General features: G+C 38.0%; 3 protein-coding genes, 2 long non-coding RNA genes and 1 pseudogene across 11 annotated transcripts in view; 2 read left to right on the top strand and 4 right to left on the bottom strand.

Annotated features, from left to right (window-relative positions):
• LOC145214579 (uncharacterized) overlaps nt 1-11,915 on the bottom strand; it is a 77,144-nt gene extending 65,229 nt beyond the window's left edge. The window contains exon 1 of the long non-coding RNA XR_013857072.1: nt 11,851-11,915. This is a non-coding gene — a long non-coding RNA (uncharacterized LOC145214579). The remainder of the gene's footprint in view (nt 1-11,850) is intronic.
• On the top strand, nt 2,483-6,076 carry LOC145212061 (uncharacterized). Its single transcript, XM_080080092.1, is given in 9 exon segments — nt 2,483-2,569; nt 2,871-2,935; nt 2,937-2,973; nt 3,152-3,324; nt 3,730-4,595; nt 4,761-4,886; nt 5,129-5,251; nt 5,385-5,474; nt 5,925-6,076. Coding segments are annotated over 9 exon segments (1,719 nt in total).
• On the top strand, nt 9,381-10,235 carry LOC145212051 (uncharacterized). Its single transcript, XM_080080081.1, has one exon. It carries the CDS (start codon nt 9,381-9,383, stop codon nt 10,062-10,064), a length of 684 nt encoding a protein of 227 aa, XP_079936207.1. The 3' UTR covers nt 10,065-10,235.
• Nucleotides 11,916-14,749: 2,834 nt separating the features above from the next.
• LOC145212050 (uncharacterized) lies at nt 14,750-17,062 on the bottom strand. Its single transcript, XM_080080080.1, has one exon. It carries the CDS (start codon nt 17,060-17,062, stop codon nt 14,750-14,752), a length of 2,313 nt encoding a protein of 770 aa, XP_079936206.1.
• A 4,129-nt stretch (nt 17,063-21,191) lies between these two features.
• On the bottom strand, nt 21,192-26,699 carry LOC145214918 (uncharacterized). Of its 7 annotated transcripts, none has more exons than XR_013857157.1 (7): nt 26,592-26,699; nt 26,030-26,217; nt 25,415-25,590; nt 25,202-25,332; nt 24,549-24,772; nt 22,641-24,367; nt 21,192-22,517 (listed from the first exon to the last, which is right to left on the bottom strand). It is a non-coding gene; the product is annotated as an uncharacterized LOC145214918 (long non-coding RNA). The 7 variants fall into 7 exon arrangements; XR_013857151.1 differs by having other exon boundaries at nt 21,562-22,517; nt 26,592-26,684; XR_013857152.1 differs by having other exon boundaries at nt 21,562-22,514; nt 26,592-26,684.
• On the bottom strand, nt 21,200-22,661 carry LOC145212048 (uncharacterized; annotated as a pseudogene).
• Nucleotides 26,700-27,409: the final 710 nt, after the last annotated feature.

Genomic DNA, 27,409 nt, shown 5'->3' with positions numbered 1-27,409 from the left:
ATCCAGCAAATCTAATCTCATGACTTTTGCTCACATCGGATACCGCTCGTACAAAATAGGCCAAGTGTAAGCCCAAATTGCACAAGCACCAGTCCAGCGTATCGGAAAAGCTATCATCCCAATTTGCTCAAAACACACAAAAAATGCACGAAACACCTTTGTTTCCTTCCGCAACTGGTTGATTTTTGCAGCTGTGTGAAGTGGTTTTCGTGCCAAATTACCTATGATATATATATATTATACTTCGTTTGCCTTGCTAATGTTCCTGTAAACAAAATACAACCAACAAAATATGGCAACGTTTAGTTTTTTCTACATATTGGTATTTTGCATGGAAATAAAATGTAGTTGTTGTAGCTAACAAATTACAATCACAAATATTACCAATATACGCCATGTGAACAATCCGTAGAACGAATAATTAAGGTTAGAGTATAAAAATCACCGATTGCCACGAGCTTTTGAGTTGTGTTTGCAGCAGCCAGCACATAGCAAACACTAACATCAGAATCACTTAGACTGATACAAACACTTGCGCCATGTGAACAGCCGCGTTTTAATCGTTGTGAGACGATACTTAAGCCCCTACGTGAGTTACCCGTCACGCTTTAGTGGCGTTCTACCCCCAACCCACCAGCTTTATTGTTTGCTAAGTGACGTTTTGACCTTTAGCTCAGTATAAATTAAATTTGGCCGGTAAACTTTTGTTTTCGACTTACACGCCCTACGATATCAGAAACGCGGCTTCATATGCTTGCGATACATTACGTGGCAGAGCCTGATAAAGGAACGTGACTTACTCTAAAATAAGCTTGGAAACACATAACATGTTATTTTAGGTCGTATTTTATACATGTCAGTTGCGGAGTCTGACTGCAAAACAGGTCGCTCCATAGAGTTGCGGCTGTTCCAAGCAAAAATGACAACTTCGGCATTTTAACCAACAAGCATAAAAAACCAAGCGGATTTTTATTTTATGATTTAACAAGTTTATTTTAACATTTAACAAAGTTTACTAACGCCAAGCTTCAAAACAACCCTCAAAAACTGGTTTGTGAACGATTAAATTGGACTGCTGAGATAAGAAATGCAAATTAGATGAATAAAGCGATTCGATCAATGAAAATTTGTTGGTTGTTATTCTGTGGTAGAATGATCTGTTATTAATTGCAGCGGAGCTTTTGCAGAAAAAATGACAAAAATGGGAAATTTTACCACTTGAACAAAATACTTATGAACCACCTTGCCGACTGCTCACGTGACAGCACATGAGTACACAAACTGTTTGTTCTCACATAATATTTGTCTGATGGTATCGACAAGGTCCGTTGCTTTATAGCGGTGTTTAACAATTGTTGCTTGCTACAGTAATGCTCGTCTGGGATTCCTTTCAACACCAGTCACATTTTGATACGCCCTATGCTTACACTACTCCCAATTGTGCCTCAAACGTGGATCAAAGCCGCTAATGCCGGTGGCTCTGCTTCCATGACCAATAAAATCAGCAGAATCGAAAGGTTGGCGCTAACGCTTTTCGTATCTGCAACATTTCCTGTTGGTGGTTCGACCAAATGTTCAATGTTTGTGTTAGTTAAAGTTTAATTTTTACACCCTGTTTTTCTTTTGCTGTCCACAATGGTCGATCGGAAGATAAATTATTCAATTGCATTTGGAGTGTAGATATGTTATTTACCAATATAAATATTGTGATATAAAACCCAGTTTATCATGAATTTTTGGTTTTTAATTCAGTGCATCTATCAAAATATTGTGTATGAAGGAAATGTCGAATAATTTACCGCACCAAATCGCCTGTGCAACACTGTCTAGTGATTTGTTATGTTTATCGTTCTTTTATATTACTTAAATACTAATTAGGAAAAGTCCCGTTGGCTAAACGCTTTGGAAAACCTTCGTCACTTTTTTCAGCAGACATCAAGTTCTATTTCCTTACGCAGTGGTTGCTTAAATTGTCAGTTACGAATAAAGATAAGGATCTAAATATATTCAAGTAACATACATGCCTATCGATTATAAAAATAGCAAATAGTTCATGTGCAAAATCGATTTAATAAGAAGTGGAATATACATGTTTGCAATGTAGAGGAAACCCACCTTTCTAGTTAGTCATTGTGTTTACCATACTTTGCGGCTCAAGTTAGCTTTGTGCTAAGAGTTTGGCCGTCGAACATCAACTGATGACGTCACTTCCAACGCGACCGTCTGAGCAACTCGAACAAGTATTGGACTCGCGGACCGAATTGTTTAATTAGCGTTGCGCAACAAATATGTTACGGTTAAAATTATCTTGTTACCTGCAAATAACAATCCATGCGTGGATTTTCTTTCTTTCACGTCAGTAACATGTAGCAATAAAATGAAATAAAGTAAAAAGTTCATACAATCCTTCTTAGCTTTTTTTATATTTTTCGACTATCAGGCGACAGGCCGAAAACTAAAAATTGCCCTTTGTCGTGTCATTATGCACAAGACGAAAGGCATTAGCAGAAAAGCGGAAGCTTTCTTTCATTCGTTATTGTTCAACGCGAAAGCCGAAGGTATCCGTTTTGTTAGTGTGGTTTTTGTTTGCAAAGACGCAGTTTACAATTCACATAGTTTGTAATTCATGATGCCCCATAAAACGACGACTTGTTATTTCACAAACTTTAAACTTGGATACTTGTATTTGTTGTGGTGGCATTTCAAGATTCATTGAATAACTTTGAACATTTCGTATAAACATGACGCAGTGCTCGTGAAAAACAAAAATAATTTAACCTGTAAAGAATTGTTTGAAACTAGTTAATAATAATTAAGCCGCGTACCCGCTACCAGTTTGCAGGTGAAAGTAAACATTTGTCCAACTTTAGCTGATAGCATCCAGTTTGTTTCATAACAGGAACGGAACAGTTTGTCAAGCAGGATTTTGTGCAAAAAAACTTCAATTGATTTACAATGGCTTCGAAAAACGAAGTAAGTAAAACTAAAAGTACAAGCTTAAAGGCATGCAGAATTTTTTTAAACGTTGCATTAGTGTTTTTTTAAAAAAACTGTTGCCCATTTAAGTTTATGTTTTCGAAACATGTAAATGTGCAAAAGCCTTTGTTTCTAAAAACAGTTTCATATGTAAATGCCTTTGTTTCTGAAACAGTTTCGAGAATTGGATTGTGGTGACATCACATGTAACCTTGATGACTTTGTGGCCGGTTCAGGAGGCTTCGGGGATGTTCTATTTGGATATCATAATGGGTTAAAGCAAGAAGTTGCCATAAAAATATTTGAGGTATCTGGTGGAAAGCAGGAAAAGGCGCGGCTTGAAAAAACGTAAGTTATGAGATTTGTCATTTTCGGTGGCGCAGAAATAATGCAAACATGGTAGGGATGTACTTTTCAATGATGGGTTGGTGCTTCAACTTTTGTAGAGGAATTTTGTGACGAAGCGCAAATAACTTTTAAAAATGATCATTTTAAAAACTCTTTCTAATTTTGAATTTTGTGTCTACTTGCTGGCGCAGTGTGGATTGATGTGTGTTGTGAAAGGCGACATTGTTAGTCTTTGCGAATAACCGAAGATTACAAAAACGACGTATCGGGTCTGTGTGATGTTTGATAAATTGTACTCGTTGTTATTTCGTTAATTAAGAAGACATACCAACCCACCGGTCCGTGCCGGACTTTGCATGTGGTCACTTACACAATACAGCTGATTAAAAAAACTCATTTCCCTAGAATCAAAGAAGAGATGGAGCACTTGCAGAAAGCAGATCATGAAAATGTCGTTCGGGTTTTTGGCTATGTCAAATGGACTTTTGCAATAGGAATTGTAATGGAATATTACAAAGGCGGGAATCTCAAAGAGCTACTTCAGGATACGTCAAAAGAACTCGGCCTTGCTTTGCGCGTTCGTATTTTATACGAACTAGCATCAGCAATGGCTTTCTGTCACAATTTACCCGACAAACGTTTAATCCATCAGGACTTAAAACCTGAAAATGTCATGTTTACTCAAGAGCTGCATTGCAAAATTATCGATTTCGGGGCCTCCGAACTGGCAACCCACAGTACTTCGGCAAATGTGAATCCTTTGGCACGAACCAAGAAGGAAAGGCCGCAATACACTCCCTACTACACTGCTCCTGAAAAACTGAAGGACCCCATTATGAAACCGAGGAAGCAGCATGACGTATATGCTTTCGGCGTGTTAACTTACTGGCTTCTTGCTCGCAAATCTCCCTATCCACATCTGACCGGCGAACAGCTAAAAAAGCTTTTGCAGCTAATCGAGAACGGAAAAAGACCAGACTGTCGAGAAATACACGATTGGATGCAAACTTTGGTCGGTGAAGACAGAGAAATCGCAAAGCAACTCCAACTACTCATGAAGCGATGCTGGGATCAAGATCCCACAAAACGTCCCACTATGACTGAGATAAAAGAAGAATTAAAAAAACACTTAAACAAACAAAACACCACCAAGGTACTTTCTCAAGTTGTAAAAACTTTGACTCAAATGGGTTTGGACGAGCAACCGCAAGATAGCGAAAGTCGACGCGTCCCACTTCATTATTTTTCACCCCGATCCGGAAGCTTTTACTGTAAGTTAACAAACAGATAATATACTTTGATTCGTAGGAACTTGTGGTTATGCTAATCCAGTTTGCCGATTGTTTTGTTGCGGTCTGCTTTTTATGAAAACTCTTACTATTCCACCACATACAGAAGTTTAAACGGTAGTTAAAGAATTTTAATTTTATTTTCAGTGCCGCCCACTGAAAAAATATCAGGTGGCACCGAAGGACGGTCAACCGAACCAACAGAGGGCGCACAAGAGTATCCTTGGTCTCAACAAGGACAGATCCCCACCTCTAACAGACAGCAACAACCAGGTAGGAAGTATTTTCGCTGTTTTGTATGCAGCCAATGCTTAACTGTACTTGCAGCGGTTTAATATCTGGAGTCTTACGTACATTAGTTTGGTGGAATGTCAATATTTGTACACCTCAAACAAAATCAATCGGTAACAGGACACTTTGTTTGCAAATTTCTTACTGTGTATCGGTAAAATTTCCCTTCAGAAAACAAAACAGTACAGAACAAATGTGTCTAGCAGTAAACAAAAATATTTTAGTGCCATCCATATCAGGTGACATCGAGGAACAATCAGCCGAACCAACAGAGGGCGCACAAGAGCATGCACAGTATTTTTCCCAACAAGGAGAAATTTCCACCAGCAGCAGATCGCAGCAACTTGGTATAAAATGCATTGACTGGTTCAAACTTGTATTAATCGTTTACCAATGCTGAAAATTACATTGTTAAAAAATTTTCACCTTTTTTAAACGACATTTGTTTAAAAATGCATGTAAAATATCAATTTTGTTTAGATCCCATCAGACCTAGTGCCGAGGGACTCTTTACCACGGTAAGAAAGTTCATCGCACGTTTTAACAGCACACCACCACAACAACCTGCAGGTAAACCAATCACATTTCCACACGTGGAAATACAATTCCAAACTGATTGGAGATCGTATATTGGAATTTAAGCGTTTTCGTTTTCTATACTCAAACTTCAGCTAGTTCTAAAATGATAATACGGCGAATTGTAACTGTTCAGCCCAAAGGTGGAAGTTATACTTCAAATGTTTGGCGCAGATTTTATGTTATATTGCACATTACTAAACTGCTTATCATTTTGTAAGAAACAAATTCAAGTCGTTATTAAGCAGTCAATAAGAATCAACCCGCAGGCTTCCGCTGCCGGTTCGTTTGAAAGTCAATATTTGTCGTGCGGTTACTGACACAATTATATTCGGTAACTGCACAGTTTGTACGAAATATTTTGTATGTTTTGTCATATTACTAGGAAAACTAAACAAGACTGTAGGTTAAATTAAAGTTTATTTGTAAAACCACATATTTTAGTGACCCCCATATCAAACACTGAGGAACAATCAACCGAACCAACAGAGGGCGCACATGAGACAGAACAAACTTTTATCCAACAAGGGGAAGAAAAAGGTATCAGATGCATTGAACCGTTACAATGTATAGTTAAGCTGATAGCATTGCATTAAATCTTCAGTTATTGTTGACCAATGCCACTTTTTGTTCGTAAACAATTCGTATTCAACAATCATTCGTTTCTAATAGAAGCGAAATTAAAATTGTGATTGAATCATATTATTTCTATCGTAGACAAAATAAAAACGTTAGTATTGTAGACCGCACTTTTAAAACCAAAAAGTAGATAGTTTTACATACCAGGAGGAGCAAAAGCGTTCTTGTCGCAAAGAAGGCAATGCGATTTAAATGACGTAAGCGTCCCCTGCCAGTTCGCTGGAAAGCCAATGTTTGTATTTCGCATGGTAAGGTAGCAGTTTGCCACAAAATCTCTTGGAGTAAGTTACTATTTACTTTAGAAATAAAATTATCTTGATTTGGAAAAGCAAATATTTGCATTAGATGAAATCGTGGATTAGGGCTTGTTTTTGGCCGATTGAAAATATTCCAGATGCAGGGGGGTCGTCATGGCTAGCGGACTGACTTGTCATCCAAAGACCGCCAGTCCGCTCTTTCCACACGGTATAGTGACATTATTTGTTCGGCTATCTGAGCCAAAACAAATCTATAAGGTATGCCGTTCTTGAGGTGGCGTAACCTTCTTGACTTACCGTTACTGGTCTTGAGCACAAAGCTGAGGATGTGGACAAGCTCCATGATCATATTGACTATGTGCTTGTCGGCAACATGCGGAGCAGTTTGCAGTTAAGGCCGCGGTGCCAGACTGTGTCGTAGGCAGCTGTCTAGGAAAACAGCAGCAGCCTCCTTTTCGCTTCGAAGCTTTCCTCCAGATCTTGTGTGAGTAGAGTGGCTTGGTCCACAGTTGATCTTCCGCGTCTGAAACCAGTCTGCTCCTGGGGAAGTTGTTGATCGTTGACTGGCTCGACACGGGTGGATCAAGCGCTCATAAACTTTAAATGTGATGCAGAGCAGAGAAATGGAAGCGATGGATCTTTGCTGCATTGAGAGTTTTGTTTGAACTTGGGGTTGCAATTACTGTCGCTTTCCTTTAATTTTTGTAATCTTAAGTTGACGCACGCAGGAAATTACACAACCCTGATTTCAGCTCGGTCTCCCGGTATGAAGCAAAATCTCTGGGCAAAGGTGATCTAGGCCCGATGCTTTACCAAGCTTCAGATGTTGAAGGACCGCATACAGTTCTGCCATGGTAGTCCCAAGAGAGGTTGGCGTCCGGTCTATTGGCCTTTTGAAAGGCTGAAACTTCCTTGGCCACGTGCCATGATGATTCGCGAATTAATGCCGTAAAGGTTCCGTCCCTGACAAATTGTGAAGCGATGACGTTTTCGGCAATTGGACACTTTGACGGAGGAGTCGTCGAGCTGCCAGTGAGTCTACTTGTATGCTTCATGCACTTTCGACTGGAATGTGTAAAGTCAATGGACTCCACCGCTTCGGCCCAGCAATGTCGACGTAGTTCGTTAAGATAGGTTAGCAACAATCTGGCAGCTGCGTCCGTCTCGGTACCAAGGGGGGCACTATAAAGGCAGTCGCACACGATGCTGCTCGTGGTTGATTTTACGTGTTTGCCTGCAGTGATCTTTCGGTGTTAAAAGAGGGAAATTTTGGCATTACGCGTTGCTTTGGGAGTGGCTAGGTCCGAATTAGTTCCAGTATTCCAATGGGCAGAGTGGAAACTGCAGCCAACCTTAGGATGATAAAGTAGGATGACACCAGCGTTGCTGGCCGAGTTGCCCCCGTGTCGTGTACTGACTGTTGAAGTCAACTGGCTGTTTGCGTGGATAGCGGCTTGTACACGTTTACGATGTGATTATTGCAGACGTTGGTGGAAGCCATTTGATCTCCGATGATGTTGGGCGGGACGGCGTGTTCTGCTAGGAATAAATCCCGCCAACACAAAATTTGGAAGTGTTAGCTTGTCCGATGTTGTCCGATGTGTTTCCTGAAGTAGGATTATCGAGCCGTTGTTGTTATTGCTGTTCGATGACGTTAAGCTTGCATGAAATGGATCCTTCCACATTCAACTGCATGATGTTGAACCCACTATTACTACAAGGGCTTCCCCGTAGAGGTTATCCTTTGTTTGACGCCTGGCTATTTTGTGGATGTTTTCTCCTAGAATTAGAGCGGTAGTCCTTATGACAGCATCTGTTCGGCATCAGAGGTCGTCTTTGCGCAGAGGACTAAATGCCATAACATGAGGGACCACGGGTAGGCTGCTGTCATCTCTCCCCAAAGAACCCATTTAACGGTTTCCCCTGTCCATCGCCCCAACAAACAGCAGAAAAACAACGGCCAAACATTTGACTGGTGGAAATTACAAAAAATCAGCACAAATTTATAAAACTCAATATTAATACGTAACAATGCTGGTAAATCAAAAGAAACACAACAGTGAAAGCAAAGTAACAAACCTTCAAAAACAAGTAAGACAAATTAGGTTTGATTCAAAAATCTAACTCTATAATAAAAGAAAACTATGTAATCAAAGGTGACGGTGTATAAGAAAAAAAATAAAAAATAACAGTGTGCGTGAGCGCTCATTATAATCATGCTGTTGAGATAGTAGAGAAGATACGTGACATACCAACCTCAATTGAAAGTTTGTGTTTTATGTGATCTAAAAAAAAAACTTTTAATTAAACCACCCATTTTGCCTATATTGCATTATTTTCCTATAAGTATCTAGGTCGTTTCGTTCAGAAATGTGTTTTAAACTGACACCACGTTAAGAAATCAGGATTGGGAAATATAGTTTATTTTATTGATTATTATCTATATTTTCCCCTATCGTTTGCATGTTATTAAAAAAACAAAATTTAGTTTTGATTTAAAAAGGTAACAAAAATGTCAATAGAAATGGCGCGTGGCTCTGGTGAGAAAAAATGACAAATTTATTTTACTGGGAAAAATAATTTTGTTTAAAATCAGTTACCAGGTTGGAGAAAAAAATCCTCCATGCAAAATAAACAAACATGCAACTGTAGAAATAGCACAATTATGTCGTCACAAACTGGTAATTACGTCATATAGACTAACATCAGAGTACTTTTAGATTCTAATTTTAACACGTGGTCGTCTTTATCGGTAATATATCAAAAAATAATTAATAAACCAAAATAGGCATTTAACATTAACAAACACATATTTATCTCCAAAAAAGTATTGCTTTACATGAACCAGTGTCAAAATTTAATTATTTGGTTTTATTTATTTTTTATTTCATGAAACTTGAAAAACGTCATTTTTTATTTTCCTGCAGATCAAACTGACGAATTCAATCAACACATTCAAAATTACGTTGATTCATTAAATACAAAAAAGTATGACGAAGCAAAAATGACAAAACAACAACTCTCAAGGTCAATCACAGGTCAACCAGGGGTCACTGCAAAAAACCTGGAAGAAAAAGCCACGAAATTTAGAGATGACGGAAAATATTTGGAAGCCATTTTGTTTTTTAGCATTGCCGCAGATTTCTATCTGAAGAAAAATCCCGACTCCGCTGTAGCGAAAAGTGTAGCTCTGTGTGCGATGAGAATTCAAAGCACAATCAAACTTTTGATGAAAAATTCTGATTCATCTTCGAAGTCGAGAAACATAGAAATCGTGCGCGATCATGTGATCCCACTGATGCGTGACATGATTCAGCAAATCCGCGACCTTCAAATAAACGAAGAAATTCGATGTGAATGGGAGGTTTGGTGTTTGGGTCACATTGAAGTGTGTCAACGTCTCATAGGGGATTTGAAATCGAGCGAAACAACAATAAAACTTGGACTTGAACTTATGGAAACAAAGTTCGGGAATGAAAGTTCAAAGTATCAGATCTACGGTGGCTTGTTGAACAATCTTGGTGGTGTTTACGGTGAAACTTCACGATTCAAACAAGCAATCGAATGTTACACAAAAGCAATCGAAGTTTACAAAACAGCGGAGGATTTAACTGAGAAACAACGAGGAGACGAGATTGCAATAAGTGAAAGGGGTTTGCAAATATGCAAAGCGAAGTTGATCAAGTGATTAAGTTTGTTGCAAAACAACGAAAGTTTTGTCAGTAACAGAATTATTGTGAAAGAAGTTTACTTTTTTACTGTAAATAAAATTACTGTTTCGTTTTCTCATCTTTGTGCACAATTGCTGTATTTTAGTGACGATTTTTTGGTACAAATGTAAAAATAAAACTTACTTTTCAAAAAATTGATAAGAATTCAAAAATTTCAGGAGATATTTCACAGAACATCATTTTCCAGGTAAAATCTAAAAAAACAAAGAATTTTTGGTAAGAAAGTTGCAGGTTTGACAATTTTTTTTTAATAATTAAAAACTCAAAAAAGCATTTGTTGAAGTGATGAGGCTTGGGGGTAAAAATAAAAATGTATTCTCCAAATGAACTGGGTTGCAAGTGTATTTATATTAGTTTTCAAAACTTATTATGTATTTTTAACTTTGCCATTAGGACTGCCGTTCAGGATTAAGATAATTTTTAGTTAATATCAAGAAACAACACACCTTTATAAGTTGCATCGGACCAAACACAACAATCTGTGCATTTTCACAAACCAACGAATTTCCACAAGTAAACTGCAACTCTATGTTGATTATTACATGCTCGGATATAATCACATTTGTCATCAATCTCAACCATGGATCCTGAAAAAGTAAATTTAGGATTTATCCTACTAGGAGAACAAGAAAGTAAAAGGATAAATATCTTGCGAGCAAAAAAACAATTTCTATAAACATGGTTAGAAATGAGTGCAAGTGAGTTTTGAATAACATTTTATTATACAAACACAAGTAATTGAACCAATCAAGGGTCGCAAACCTTTAATGCTAAAAAATACATTTCTTAAATGCATCAATATGCTTGTCTTAAATGGAAAGGTATTTTCTTTAGTGCTTGGAGGTGTACATGTGTGGGGGATACCTTATCATATTGATATTTGCTTGAGATCATTCCTTGTGTTTCAATTTGTTTTTTGTCGATGTTTAGTAAATAGCTGTTTAGTAAACCTTACTCATTGTGAAAGTGATTTTAGTTTGTCAAAATTGAGTTCACTAGCATTAACAACACAAGGTTTAGTTGAAAAACCTCAATAAGAAAGGAAATTATTTGACCTTGAGGCCGAATATTCGGTTTCGGCCCGAACCTTTTTAGGGGGTGACACTAAAACGCTGAATGGGCGGGACGGGCGGGACGTCGCGGGAGATGGCGGGACGTCCTGAAAACCGTTAAATATCGGGTTCAATTGCAGACGGTTAGAGCTATTAAGGTTGGGATAAGGTTTTATAATCGAAAATCATTAAAAAAAAAATTCCGCCGGACACTACATTTCGCGCCTGAAACGTCCCGCCATCTCTCGCAATGTCCCGCCATAGCATTTTTGCCTAATGTCAGGAAATAGTTGAATAAGTTTTAGGCAGGGACATTTTTTGATTCATATACTATTATAAAACCTCAAGCTCAACCCAACCCTAATAGCACTAACCGTCAGCAATTAACCCGATATTTAGCGGTTTCCGCGACGTCCCGCCCATTCAGCGTTTTAGTGTCACCCTTTTTAGGCTGGTTCGGTACATCACTAGCTGTAACCACAGATTTTATATTCCTCTAGTTTAGATCATCTTCAATATAACTCTGTTTAAAAAATATATTTTAAACAAGGTCACTGTGACCAGAAAAATAACGCACACAGAAAAAAGTGAGCTTTTAATATTTGTTTGCACTTAAAGTATGACGTCACAATCATACAGTAAATACTTGTGACATCACAACACAATTACCCAATCAGACCGAAAATCTTACCTTACTGGATTTTGATATCTTATTAAGGTCAGTTGTAGCTTCGTTTGTGGATTGACAGTTCCTGAAAACACATTTCAATCCATGACCAACAAACACATTTTTTGTTTCAGGGGCTAGCCTGGGTGTAATCATGATCACGTGATACCCCTGATGCATAACGGTAAGCACTTAATGTAAAGCGGCAGGTCCTGAGTTACAAAAATAACAATCAAAATGGAACGCGCTTATGACGTCATAACCACACTCCCGCACTACTTGTTTAAGCTATTTGCTACTTGTTGCAGGGTAAATGATGCGGTATAAACATTTTTTGCTATATGTTTCAATATTTTTAGTGATTTTTTTAAAGAAAATATTAGTATATAGATGTAAAACAAGGATAAATGAAAAAGATAGTCGCTGTCGGACTTTAAAGTTAAATAATTAATTAGGCTTTTAAGTGTTTGACATTACACAAAAAAATATTTTAATTGGCACCAAGAGTGCCGGATTAAGGGTCTGCTGGCCTGTAGGCACTTTTTATATGTGGCCCGAAAATCAGGGTTGCCAACTAATCAATTAGAATTATCAGTTTTGCCACATCATTGTCACAAAGATCGTCGTTGCAACTATAACTCAGGGTACCGTGCAAAAACTTGGTCATATGCCTAACTAAATTACAACTTTGCGCGTTTTTGCGATTGAAAACGCGTTAACTAGTTTTTGGAGGTCAATCTTACCGAGTAGATCACTTTCAATACACAAAATAATTATTTTGAAAACATGACTAAATTTCTAATGATTGTAAAGTGGCCTGGATTTTTGACTAGCCTGTATAGGCACGATCCTACTTTGCCTAATGGTTAATCCGGCACTGGGCACCAATGTTGGTTCTTAGCCACAATACAAATTTCTAATCATATACCCAATGTGGAGTTTATCCAGTAAAATTGCACACAACATTTTTTGCATTTTGGCTGCATAAAATGTTAATATTTGTTATAGCTTGTGTGAGCTTTTTACTGGTTACTTTTAACTTGTATGGCAATGTTACATAAAGAACTGTTGCATTAATTTTATTTTGCAGCAAATTAAGATGCAGTACATAGTTGTTAAAAACGTCATGCACAAATTTAAATTACAGTATAAAACACAGCAGAACCAAAAACCTGTTTAAGATAAAATAATGTCTTTCATTTTGCAAATAAGAACATTTGTTCTCCAGGGATGCTGAAGGGATACAACCACATGCACACTATTTTGCAATTTACTGTTTGCCAAACACAAAGAAAATAATGCAGAAAGTTTGAAAATTCATTTTCATTGTTGCTTTACTTTTAAAGTTGGTTTTAAATTTCTCAATTAATATGATGTTATAGTCTTATAATAGTAGTCAAATTTTGTAGATTGTTTACTTTTGTTAAGCTTTCTCTTTTTTTTTTCAATTCACCATAGTATGCCTGTCATAAAATGTTTAGTTGGGTTGGCTTGTACCGATTTTTTAGTTTGGGTAAAATAGTGGTAGAGCTAGAACATATTTGTAGTTCTTGGGTCACATGCAAACAGCAAGCATCCTGACAATGACAAAAAAGAAAAGAAACATTTCAAAGTAAAACTGATGTAAAATACTGCAAAGTTTGACTGGAACTGTACTTGTCACACTTTTATCTTCAAACTTGTGTGTTTGGAGCAACTTGGAGGTTCATCTGAATTGCCGGAATATTTCAATTTGGGAGTTTTTTGTTTTAAAGTAACAAGTTTGCATTTCAAAACCATATAATAAACCGATTTTAGATGTCCTTTATCACATGACTGGCATGCATTAGCTTTTATAAAATTGGGCTATACTGTACACAAACTTACCACAAGTATACTTGTATCATATATGATGACATAGTTGGCGCAGAAGTCACAGGACACAACAGGTTTACTTAACAACAGCGCTCCTGTATGTACAGATAACAGATAAGTCTAAAAACCAGACATTTTTACTTAATAATGATGCAATAATCACAAAAACATTACTTGTTACTTACCACTAGCAGGCTACAACTGAAAATTGTAGAATCGGCTACTGTTCGGTGTAACTAGGCGTATCACAGCATTTAACAAAATGGACTATATATTGTCGTATGATTTCCACGTCTCAAAAAACTTAGATGTGATCGGATATATTTTGAAACCAGTCGCTGAATGCTGTATCGCATTCATGTACTGTCCGATATCCACCTTGTAACTTGGTTGTGGGGCATTTTAGGACAAGATGGTCTGTGTCTTGCTTATTTGCTCCACAGTGTGGGCATTCCGAACTCGTTCTTTTGCCCCAGCGTTGAAGCATGTGGGCAGTGCGAGCGTGTTTTGATCGCAGTCGGTTCGCTGCTACCCAGTGACGTCTATGTGCTAAGTCGAAACCTGGCAGTGGAGTTGTTGGGTCGTCTACTAGCTCTCCTCCAGCGGGCATGTTATTAAACCAATATTGTTTCCATTCTTCAGTCATATCGAAAGTGTTGTCAGTCTCTAAGTTGTAGATTGGATGCCTGGATTTTAGTCTACGTGTTTTTGGTGCTTGTCTTATAATTTTGGTGAGGGGAATTTCCTCTGGAAGTGTTTGAAGATTCTGTATCATCTTCATAGCTGATGCTCTGCGTCGTAAGTGTGGGGGAGGTATTGCACTCATTGTTGGTAGCCAAGTAATAGGGGTGGATTTTAGAGTTCCTGATATTATTCGCATTGTTCTGTTCAGTTGGATGTCCAATTTTTTAGTGTGAGTACTACGCTCCCATGTTGAAGCACAGTATTCTGCAGCGCTATAACACAAAGCCAAGGCAGATGTTCTCAGGACTGATTGACTTGCTCCCCATCTAGTGGCTGCTAGTTTGTTGATCAGTGAGTTTCTAGTTTTTATCTTGTTTGATAGTTTCTACAAATGTTGTCTATAATTTAAAGTTCTGTCTAATGTTATTCCAAGATACTTCGGATTGGGGTCCGTTGGCAGTTGCTTTCCATCGATTATAATATTGAGTTGTTGGTTTGCGCGGTGATTGTCCAGGTGGAAAAGAGTTGTCACTGTTTTAGTGGTGTTCATTTGTAGATACCATGTCGTGAAGTATTCCTGGAGAGTGGTGAGATCAGCTGTGAGTTGGTTTTGAATCGTTGTTAGACAATTTCCTTGATAAGTTAGTGCCCAGTCATCCGCATAGCCGAATTTAAGACATTTGGTTTTAGGCATGTCTCTGATGTATATGTTGAATAGTGTAGGGGACAGTACGGAGCCCTGAGGTACCCCGTTTTTTATTTTAAAAGTTTTGCTGGTGTCGGAACCTACACATGTGTAGAAGCGACGAGTACCTGTCATTTTTGATATGATTCGCAGCATGGTTCTGCATTTTATTATTTTGGCTAGTTTTAGTAGAAGACCATCATGCCATACTGTATCGTAGGCAGCTGATAAATCTACGAATATGGCTCCAGTTGTGTTTTTTAGTTCATATCCTGTTTCAATGTGTGATGTTAAAGCAAGGACTTGTTCACTGGTGCAACGATGTTTTCTAAACCCAGATTGTTCAGAGGGTAAGAATGGTTCGACTAGTGGCGTTATTCTGGCAAGTATGATTCTTTCCAAAACTTTGTAGGTGCAGCATAGAAGAGAAATTGGCCTGTAACTGCTTGGGTTGGTTGGATCTTTTCCTGGTTTCAAAATTGCTATCACTTTTGCTATTTTCCAATCTTTGGGAAGTTGTCCAGTTTGAATAATGTCTGTCAATGCGGTCCTCAGCCATTGAAGACTGTTATTTCCTAGATGTTTCAGCATTTCTGGGTAAATTCCATCTATTCCAGCAGCTTTGCTCGCTTTTGTTTGCTTTAGCGCCTCTTTTAATTCTGACATTAGTATATGTGATGACAGGTTGGAATCTTCCGTGTATGTGCGGTATAATTGTTGATATTCTTTTCTTACAGATTTTTCAAAAGTGTGGTTTGGTTTATGGTGTCCTCGTTGTTTAATTTCCTTTGCGATTTGGTTTGCACTTATCGGAGCTGCAGTTTTGGGCTTTGATGTTGAATTAAGGTCCAGTTTATGTAGAAGTGCCCATGCTTTACGGCTTGAGTGTTTGAAGTCGAGATTTTCAACTGTACTGATCCATCTGTTTCTCCTGTCTTTATTAAGCGATGATAATAGTTGGTCTGCTGTATTATTGTCATTTGTTTCTTCGTAAGCTTTGAACAAGGCCTCACTTTCTTTTGACCAGCAGGGAACATACCTTTTTCGTCTACCTCTTGGAATGTAGCGTCTTGCACTTTTTAAAACTAGTTTGTGAAATCTAGGTATTGTTTGAGCTGATGGAGGAATATGGATGCATGTCTGGTCCACGGCTTTAGCAAAGTTTTCCCAATCAGCTTGTTCGAAGTTCCATCTGTTTTTTGGAAGGGAGTTGATGATAGGAATTTTTAATCCAACTGTAGTTATTATGGGCCGATGTTGGCTATGTGGAAAGGAGGGCAGAATTTCTGTAGTTGCTGGCAATGGATAAAGGTTATCGTTTTTTGATACGAGGCATAGATCTGTTGAATAATCTTTGTTCCATCTTGAGGAATGAAAGGTACCCTGGGTTTTGGGGTCGTATAGTAGATGAAGATTTGTGTCATTTATCCATTGTCCTAATTGTTCGCCTGCTTTGTCGTTTTCATTGTATCCCCAGTCGGTGTTGTGGCTGTTAAAGTCCCCAATGTAAACAGTGGGGCGAGGAAAGGGTGGGAGAGGAGGATTCGGCCATTCTTTGTTTGGTGGTTTGTACAAGTTAACAACCGTTAGTTCTTTGATTTTTACTGCTGATCTGTGAGTGTTGTTGGATGTTAAGACTGATTGCAATTCTGTCACTTCAGAAGGGTTTTTGGCATAGGTGCATATCCCGTATTTGTCATGGCAGATTTTTGAAATAAGAGTGTATCCTGGTATTCGGGTCTTTGATTCCGGTGATGTTGCTGTAGCGTGGGTTTCTTGGAGTAATGCGATGTCCACTCTGTGTTGGTGGGGGATTTTCCCAAGATATTCGCATTTGGGCATTGACCTTCCCTCGATGTTAAGTGAAAGGATCTTAGTCTGGTTACAGAGTTCAATGGAGCCTAACTTATTTTTCGAACCTGCTGGGCTCTGTGGGTTGTCAGCAGGAACGCGAACGTTTTTATTCTGGGCCACGTTCGATCCAGCATTTTGTTTCATTTCTTTGTAAAGCATCATAGTAGGTAAGGTAGTTATTCAGAGACGTGTACCCAGGATGGCGCATTGCCGTTTGGGTACCGGGTTGGACTCGATCTTAGTGATTGTAAGCCCCTACACCAGGGGTGGGCAAACTTTTCAGTGCAAGGGCCGCATTCAAAAGTTTATAATCTTATCGGGCCGCATAGTATTTTACCAACAGCCAATTGCTTGCTTGTTTTTGTTTCAAAATAACTGATGTAAAGAATTAGGTTTATATCACAATAATACCATTTAAAGTCGCCTAAAATGCTCAGATTAATAATTTCTAACTTGTGCATAAGTTTAGCTATAAACGAAACTAACTGTTTATGACGTCATAAACTGTATTGTGACGATTGCGGTGCCTGTTTTATTCGCATTGTTTGCACACAATAAAGGGATAAAAGCCTGGCGCATATGGTTACTAGACTGGTAATATTTTTTCCAATCTTGCGAAATCTGATTTTCAAACTTTAGCAGTTTGAAAATCAAAATATTAGGCAAAATAGTTTTAGTTACGTCACGGCCTCCAGTACATGTATTTTAACATACATTGTCACGGTCGCACAAACTCGTCTTCGCAGCCGCATGTGGCCGCACGGCCGCAGGTTGTGCACCCCTGATTTAGCCCAAAATATTAACATGGTATATTTTCAGCTATGTGCAAATACGTTTGTTGTCACTTCAATGATGGTACAAACATTGGTTGAAACGCTACAATTGCAATTGTTTCAAAAAACAAGCATTTGTTGCAACATAGGTTACATCACGGTTTTTTGTTAATAAATTCCTTGCGCCAACATCAAGCAATGCGAACCGCTTTTAATATCCATCTTTGGGTGTTGTGCGGGTCTGTGTTAACGATTCTAAGCCGTGTTTAATGTCCGTTTGCAAAGTACTGCAACGACCTAGAACTTGATCCAAAGTCACCAAAGTTTTGGCGTCAACAGTGCAAAGTGGGCTGTATTTGAAAACGTGAATCGCTTTTACTTTTATTTACTTCTATCGAACGAAGAAATTGTGTCAAGTGACGATTTGCATTATAACGTGGCAACAACAACAGGCTAAAGCACGTAAAAAGTATCTGTGTTTAGTTCCAAAGTATGGTACGGGTGCAGATACTGGACATGGTATAGGTATCGGCAAGTCGCACCCCCGGTATTTTTAAAACTCTAAGCCCGTGCTCATAATACTATTCAGCGTTACTCGGAAACTTTCTCTTTAAAATTTACTAACATTTGGCGGGCCGCATGAACTCCTTTGCCGGGCCGCATGCGGCCCGCGGGCCGTAGTTTGCCCACCCCTGCCCTACACCAACGACAAGGTGTCGAGTCCCTTCGTAGGGGACAAAATGGACTGCGATGTTTTAAGCCTAACAACCGAAAACCCCTCGCAAAAAGGATTTGCTGACTTTTCAAAAATAACTTATCGGTCGTTGCAGTACATTTACCTCTAATTTGCTACAGCGCATAACCTCGATAGGGGTCACGCACAAAAAGGACGGTGTCTTTTAACTCACCTAATTGACTATTTTCGCTCAACAACTAATTTAAGAGTTGAACTGGGCTTAAAACACCATTTTTAGTATTTCGCGCCAAATTTGCTAATTTCTTCTTGACAACCGTAACTCAGGGGTAGAGCTACTAACACCATACGTTTCGCCCGATCCAAAAGTGCCTAATTTTCGATAGGTGACGTAAAGAGCTGAATTATTTATTTAGCGGCTATAAATGGGTTGGTTTGGGAAATATTTACATGAAACTTTTACATTAGTAACTAATTTTTTGGGTTAGTTTTATTGAATTTTAAGTGCTAATACCTTACCCCAACCCTAATAGCCCTAACCGTTAGCATTTTTTTAGATATATCGTTTTGAAAATTCAGCACTTTTGGATCAGGCGAAACGTATGGTGTTAGTAGCTCTGCTTAATTCAGGACCTGCCGCTTTACATTAAGTGCTTACCGATGCATAACATTACTTATGAAATTACTGATGCGTAACAATGTTTTTAGTGCACTTATAAGCGACGTGTTGGTGTTCTTATATTTTAGAATTCGCTGTGTTAGACCATCTTACATCCACAACCTTTTGCTGTGTTTAGCCACCAGACCAGTGGTTCCATAAAAGTGGAACACAAAAGATTTTCATGTGGCACACAAGGTGAGTATACTCGGCAAAAATATCGAAATATCTTATCAGAGACTACTTGCACACAAGCTTACTGTAGTTAGCAAAAGAATATTGAAATTTCTAATCATTAAAACAAAAATCGTGTAACTAGTTCATACTTGTTAAACATAAAAAAACTGCGCATTCTAGATCAGTGGTCGTCAACCTATGGGTCGCGACCCCAAGTGGGGTCGCCTAAACTTTTTCTGGGGTCGCAATAAGTCGCTTTAATTTATTGCATTTTAAAATTGATTACAGAAAATAAAACTAATATTATGTTCTTTTAGATCGCAACTTTTGGTCTTGTTTTGTGGTACAGCTTGCTACCTCATGTTGCAATTAAATCGTGGTAGTGGAAAACACAAAATGCCTTTATCGCGTAACAATGGGATTGGACAACGTGTATTATGACTCAACACTATAAGTTTGTAATATTTAAGGTGACACCAGAACGAGTGAATAGTTATTTATGTAACGTACCCAACTATGTCAAATTTTTATAATCCCGTTTTCAACTACGTGGCTGTGTGAAGCAGGATTTAGTGCCACGAGTGTATTAGAAACGAAACATTGTAATCGATTGGAAGTGGAGCATGACATGCGGTTAAGCTTGTGCAAAGTCAAGCCGCGGCTTCAAAAACTTGTGTATACCATCTCACTAACAGTGCAAACTAAATGTTGAACAATTTGACAAGTTTGTGTTCCGAAAATTGGGTTTATGTCTTAAATGAAACGGCTTAAAAACTTTTTTCGCAATACTTTTGGACAGCCATTTTTTCGGAATACTTTTGTATCGCCATATTTCTTTGTAATTATGTATAGTTTGTGCACTTGTTTCAGCATTACTTAAAACATTTTTCTCAGTGTTGATAAAAATGGGGTCGCATGCAAATTCTGATTTCATTTTCCCTTAAATTGGGGTCGCCTATAAAAAAGGTTGAAGACCACTGTTCTAGATTACTTCCACTCGCATTGAAGGCGTTTATGATGCAACAAACAGAATTGTCACGAGGTTGGTTGTTCTTGTGGAGATTACTTTTTGGGAATGGAAATGCGAATACTGGACAAGATCATCAAGTGGTACGCCAGTAGAAAACGTTGGTGAAACAGGCGTTTTGCTTTTTCCTTGGCCGTTTTGCGAAAGCAACAATCGATAAGCGTTACTATCAGTCAGAACTGGCTCCCATAACTCATTTTAACAAAGCTTTTGGCATGCCAGGCCATTTCCGCAGCGCGTTCCGCAGTGAATGACTCGATGAGACATTTGTGGACTTCGTGACGTTGCACACAGGAACATACGATGAGAATGAACATACTTAACCTGCTGTAGGAACCTGCATAAGTCTACAATTAGCGACTGCCCTAAAGGTTGGGATTGGGCTAAGCATGTGTCGACTTCTATTTAAAATCTTGTTGTACTCGAAACAATAATCCTGTTAATTTTTTTTTTACCTTTTCACTTTATTGGTGAGTTGAGTTCATTTCGCTTGGTGAAAGACAACATAGCAACACAATAATTGCACTAAACTAAAACAATAACCAAGCCAAACGTTGAAATGTTGGAGCGCAAAAACAGAGAAGAGTACAATTTGTGAATCATGACCGAATGAGCTGCAACTACACCTTATTATAAGGCGTTATGTGACGGAAGCTCACAAGAAAGTGAGTGTGGCGCGCAATGAGTATAACTCGACTGGGGGAAGCGTTGGTATGACCAGTCGAGGGGCCCTAAAACTAACCACCCGTGTTAGGGAAAGAGGGTAGGGTTCGACAGGAAAAGAAACCACCGAAAGAAACCCTGTCGGATAGTTTCAAGCGACGGAAAGAAGAACAAACCACAAATCCCTAGTCTGCAATAGTAGTTAACTTTTGACATATATGCAGTTTGTATTGTCGATAAAAGTGTTTGGGGCGCTGATAAGGTCGACTTATAGTAAATAAGGGTGCTAGTTACATAAGTCACTTTAATGAATTAAACACAGACAAGAATGCATGAACATTAAATAAAAAAATAAAACAATGTACAATACTACACCACTCTAACAGAAAATGCTGTTTTCATAAAAAAAAACTGTGAGAGAATACATAAGAACACTGCAAGCTTGTGGGTGAGAGTCGTTTAACTTGAACAAAACTGTACAAAAGGTGACAATCGTAAAACATAAGGACTTGTGTTACAGCGCAGTGCCATACCCGATTCAGCAAACGGTGCAAAAGTAAAGCAATATAACGTGCAATTAATGCGGCAACAGGTAAATATAAACGCAATATTATTCGTTTCGTGGTGGGAATAATATCGTTTGTGTATGTGAGTGTGCAAAACAAAATGCAATTAAAAAACTTAATAAGATATTATGTGCTCAAAACTCGTACAAACAAAACGCAGTGACGTTTGTGATAGAGTTTGCATTCCTAAGTTGGCCGGGGATTTCACTCCATGGTTTTGGACCAATATATTGCTGATTGATGAAAGTGCCATAATAAGGTTTAAAGAAGTTTGATTTGGCATGTGTGATAATATTTGCTCAGAAGAAAAAGCAGAAACATAAGCGGTTGCGCGGTGTTGGGTGGATATACAAGCATCCACATTAGCCTGAAATCACAACAGTTAAAATTGAACGTTATAAGAAAAATTCTTCCGGCAAATGCAAGCACAACATCACACATTGTAACTCTGGTACATCACCTAGCGGAATAAAATATCAGGGTATGAGTGTTTTTAGAAAACGGAGGACTAAGAGGTGACGTTTTGTAAATATAAGACCAGTGCTTTAAAACAAGGCTGGTTATCCCGCGATATACAACCCAGGGGAAAAGTAACTTCTGAACATCCAGAAAATAATCTCACAACTTTAAACAAGTTCTTTGGACACTTCGAATTCGCATCTTTTGCAAGTTTAAATTTTCTCCCATGTTACATACTCGATTTTGGGTGGAAACGCTTTGTTAAATTTATACATGATGTGCACGTTTACTTTGTGGTCGAGGCAAACAAGTTAATTATGTGACGCATTGTTTACTGGCGAATCTGAAATACAAACATCTTTGGAATGCGATTTTGTCTGTGTGAAGATGGACACGCTGGATGAAGCAGTCGTGCCAAACTCACTCACAGCGTGAGACAAAATGTCAGCGACCACGAAGTTGATTGTCGTGTTGATGAAAATTCCGTTTAGTCCCGGAGTCAGATTTGCACTGGAATAAACACTGGCTCCAGTTGTCGTTGTAAGACGTCCCTCGTCCCAGTCGGATATTCCCGTCCCAGTCGGATTCAGCTTGCTGCTTAATAGAGAATATCAATTGATTTGATGACGTCACACCGAGAACATTAACCACGAACATTTAACTGCTTGTGACGTCATAAAACAACAAAGAGAGAGTATATTCAAACAAAAATTTACTTACGGGCTGTTTAGATACGGACATTGTATTTCCACATATTTAATACGCCCAGTCAGGGTTTTATTAAGGTTTGGTTTGGGTGACCGCTAAGTAGTTTGAGGAGACCGCAAGTGTTTCATTTAAATACCGAAAAATAGCCATATTTGCTTAAACGAAATTTTGGGAAACCGCTGGATCAACTAGAAGGGTGGCTTAGCACATTTTACTATAGCATATACACTACAACCTATTCTGCAAACTGTAATATATTCTCTATATTTATTTATTTTGGGTCCCATATTAGCCAACATTTTTATAATCTTGATTTGTTTCTGCAGGCAGAAACTCATGGGTCCCCAAAACCGCAAAGTTGTAAACAGACAACCACAAGAAACGGTGCTATAAAGTCAAACACAGTGATTGGTAGTGTTACTTAAAAAACAAGTTATGTAAAGTACAAACTGTCCAAATCTCATGCAATTGAGACATTGTTATAAGTTTGTGTGCCTAAATAGCATAAAACACTGACATCTCAAAATGGCATATTATACAAACTGTCAAAATGTATTGTTGATTAATTCACCCATTTTGGGGGGTTGGTAGGGTAAATATTAGGGCTGCAGGGTGGAACACAATATTTTACAGCTACAAATGCCAAATTCAAAAAACTATCAAAAATTCATCCAAATCGGACGTTTTATAAACCATAGGTGGCTTTAAGTAGTAAATATTTGGCTACATGGTGAAACACAATAATCGACACCCTAAAATGGAACAATGAACAAACTGTCCAAATTTCATCCAAATCGGACATTGTTTAAAAAATCACCCATTTTTGGGGGCTAGTGGGGTAAATATTGGGGCTACAGGGTAAAACACAACAAACGATGCCCTAAAATGGCACAATGAACAAACTGTCCAAATTTCATCCAAATCAGACATTGTTTAAAAAATTACCCATTTTAGGGGGCTAGTGGGGTAAATATTGGGGCTACAGGGTAAAACACAACAAACGATGCCCTAAAATGGCACAATGAACAAACTGTCCAAATTTCATCCAATTCGGACATTGTTTAAAAAATCACCCATTTTAGGGGGCTAGTGGGGTAAATATTGGGGCTACAGGGTAAAACACAACAAACGATGCCCTAAAATAGCACAATGAACAAACTGTCCGAATTTCATCCAAATCAGACATTGTTTAAAAAATCACCCATTTTTGGGGGCTAGTGGGGTAAATATTGGGGCTACAGGGTAAAACACAACAAACGATGCCCTAAAATGGCACAATGAACAAACTGTCCAAATTTCATCCAATTCGGACATTGTTTAAAAAATCACCCATTTTAGGGGGCTAGTGGGGTAAACACTGGGGCTATCGAGTCAAACAAAACAAATGGCACATCTACATAACCATATCTACCATCTGTGAAAATTTCATCCAAATCCATCAAACATTTCTTGGCAAAGTGGGGTGGACAAACTTGAGGGAAGAAAAAAAGAAAAAAGGAAAAAAAAAAAAAAATCGAGTAAAATCAAAATGTGTCCCCTTCAGGGAAGGGGACCCATAATTACCCAAACGGTCCCCCAAAACACCTTAAAAAAACACTGCGCCCAGTGTTGTCCCAGTACTGCACACTGTGGCAGATAAATGTTGTGTTATTTGCCGGCGTCGATCACAAGTCAAGTAGAAGCGGCGAACAAGATCCACCAGTGGTCGCTGTTGTTTCACGATTGCATCGAAACAAACACTTAATACAAAAAAATGTTAGTTACGTCATATCTATGTACCATAACGCCGATGCGTCAGTTTCAAAAAAATGGTGACGTCATTCCGAACTTACACGATAAACGTATTGTCAATATATAACTTGTTTATACATTTGATACGCCCGACGTTTCCACTCATTCGAATCACCCAATGTTACGTACCTTTGTGGGTTGTGAACTTATAAGTCTGTGGTATTTGCTGGCATCAGTGGCAAGTCGATTCGCGACAGCAAATCCGCCAGTGGGCGCTGTTGATTCACGATTTACATTCGGTCGGGGATTTCCCCTCGGTTGTTCGGCTGCAAAATTTGCCATTTCATGAATTCATCACATTCCTCTGTGAAGAGCAAATGTGGTCTCGCTACAGTGATTCCTCCGAGGTAGGACTGCAAGGAAAATCAAACATTGCTAAGCAAACATTAAAATATCCACCAAGTAAACTATTTATGTAATTCCATGCACATAATGAGAATTAAAATTAACACAACATTAAGTTACAAAAGATACAAACAATAAAATTAAAGTCGGAATGAATCCCTTCACAGACTATTATGAATCAAATGTAATAAATAAACAAGTAGTAGACAAAATAGGTCTTTTTAAACATCAGTGACTCAAATCAATGTCATAATAACTACTATGTATATTCAATTTAAGGTTATTCTAAACAAACTTTCTGGATCAACAAAACATGAACTGTAGCATGTACAAAATACAACATGGCATATAAAGTTTTGACATTGAAGTGTTAAGTGAATATCGCTTGCAAATTGCATTTTTGCAAAAGTCGGAGTGAAAAAAAGTGAAATGCAAACCTGCAAACAGACATGATGACTTTTTATCCTAATCCAATCTTGCAAATCAGTGATTATTATCACAACAGCATATCCACTCTGGTCATCAGCAGTCAAATCTTTTTGAGAAGTTAGCAGCCCAGCTCTCTAGTCTGATAATTAAAGTCAATAGTTTTAAATACACATTTAAAATTAACACAAGTATCAATGCAAAACACAAGAACTGATACCTACTTTAAAAATTTCATTCATAAATTTGTATCCAAGAGATTCACTTTGGTTTGGAATCGTGTTCCCATATAATGATGGAACATTTGGCCAGTTCATGCTTTCATTATCTAGTAAGTGGGGTATTGTCATGTGATCAATTGTCTGGATTGTTACATCACTGAGTGGTAATGTTGTTGATCCTATATCAGAGAAGAAATCTTGCATAAAATAGACATACTCTACATATTCAACCTACTATGATCCAAAATTAAATGCAGAATTCTATAACTGACTAAGATTATGTAAAACCAATTTAATAGTGCAATTTATAAAGAATAAGCTTAATAACAAATAAAACAATATCAATGCTAAAATTGAAAAACTTAACACAAAAAAGACCAAGTGCAGTTTACAGTAACATTTCATCCAAACATTTTTATCCAAAAGTCATTTAGGATCTTCTTCTCATCCAATAAGAGTTTATTTGCCCAATTTTTGCTTTCTAGCAGATTTCATTAAAACTAGCCAACGTTTCGATGTCTGAATATAAAAGTGTTATTTAGAAAGGATAGGCTTGTTACAAGATATAAATCAACAATTAATATCAGCACATTATAACTTTTAAAAAACAAACCTCACCAAAAGTCATTTTTACCGAGGAATATTGATTGCAATATGAGGGATGTGGACAATTTAAATCTTATATGTTTAGGCAGAAACTTGAAACGTATGAAAACAACAGCAAAATTTTATCTGGAAATGGATTAGCAAATCAAATTCCTTGCACAGTTACATAACATCTTTGCATTTTTCCATGTTGTAACATTCTGGAAAATAAACAGTCTTAATTTTCAAACTTTTAAGAATCAGGTTTGAAACAACACACAAGGAATCAAACCAAACTAAACAACACAGCTGAAAACATACCAAGTATCAGAATAGCTGTTGATGAAAATGCAAGAAAAATGTTGGATAAATTAAACTGGAAAATGCCTAGGCTTACATCATTGTTCAAATTCGCACGCACTTTGTCTGCACTGTAAGTATGACACCATTTTAACACAGTGGTTATTTGTGACATCATAATGGAATAACTGAACATTGAAGCATCAGCTGTTCATTGAGTAATATGATAGTTTTTATTTCATGGGTTGTGGCTGCAATCGTGAAATTTTTATTACCTGTCAACATAAATAAGTACCTTAATAACACATCCACAAAAGATTTTTTTTCCTGATTGCTTTTAGTTATTTTTTGGTCATGCAAAAGTAATACTTTCGTTTGGTCTTCTTCTTTGCCAGTGCAAACATCCCATGAGGGAATAAGTAAAGTTACGAAGTTAAACTGAAGGGATGTATTTCGAATTTTTTAGTGTTTTTAAAGTTGCTTGGTTCTTTCATTAGGTTTACATAAACAATAGACTTCCCTTTCCACGAAATAAAATAAACAAGTAGAAAGGTACTGATAGCATAAAATCTAGAAGTTGGTCTTATCCCGTAAAGGACTCATATTTGTATATTTGTAGTTAACCCAATTAATCTAACATCATAAATATTGCTCACATCTGAAGTGGCTTGTAGTGCGCAATATTTTTACGTGAAACGATAGGATTATTTAGCCACGCAAACACCGTCTGGTACAACCTAACAACGGTATAACTGGGACAACGGTTGTAGCGATTTCCACACGGTCGCTGCCTGTCTGGACGACACGGGTGGCGTAAACACGGCCAAGCTGGCGTAGACGATAATAATCTATATTGGTGACTGCCTCCTGGCCTCCAATCGGTTAAAATTCCTTCCACTTGGCTTCGAATATATTTCCATAGGCCTCGCGGGTTTGATGCTGGTGTTTTTAGGGCTCGTTCCAGTAAAAATACTGGGCCGAATTGAGCTCTCCCGAGAAGGGATGTTCAGCTCGGGACTGTATGAACTCGTCGCTTATTGCAGCCGGGCGCGTATGCTCGATATCTAAAATATGCAGGATACTGATAAATCCGTTTGAGGCACCTTTCTTGGA

The sequence above is a fragment of the Phallusia mammillata genome, chromosome 2 (assembly GCF_965637545.1).
Source record: "Phallusia mammillata chromosome 2, kaPhaMamm4.hap1.1, whole genome shotgun sequence".
NCBI lineage: Eukaryota > Metazoa > Chordata > Ascidiacea > Phlebobranchia > Ascidiidae > Phallusia > Phallusia mammillata.
The sequence above is the reverse complement of the archived record's forward strand: the minus strand, read 5'-3'. Positions and strand labels throughout refer to the sequence as shown.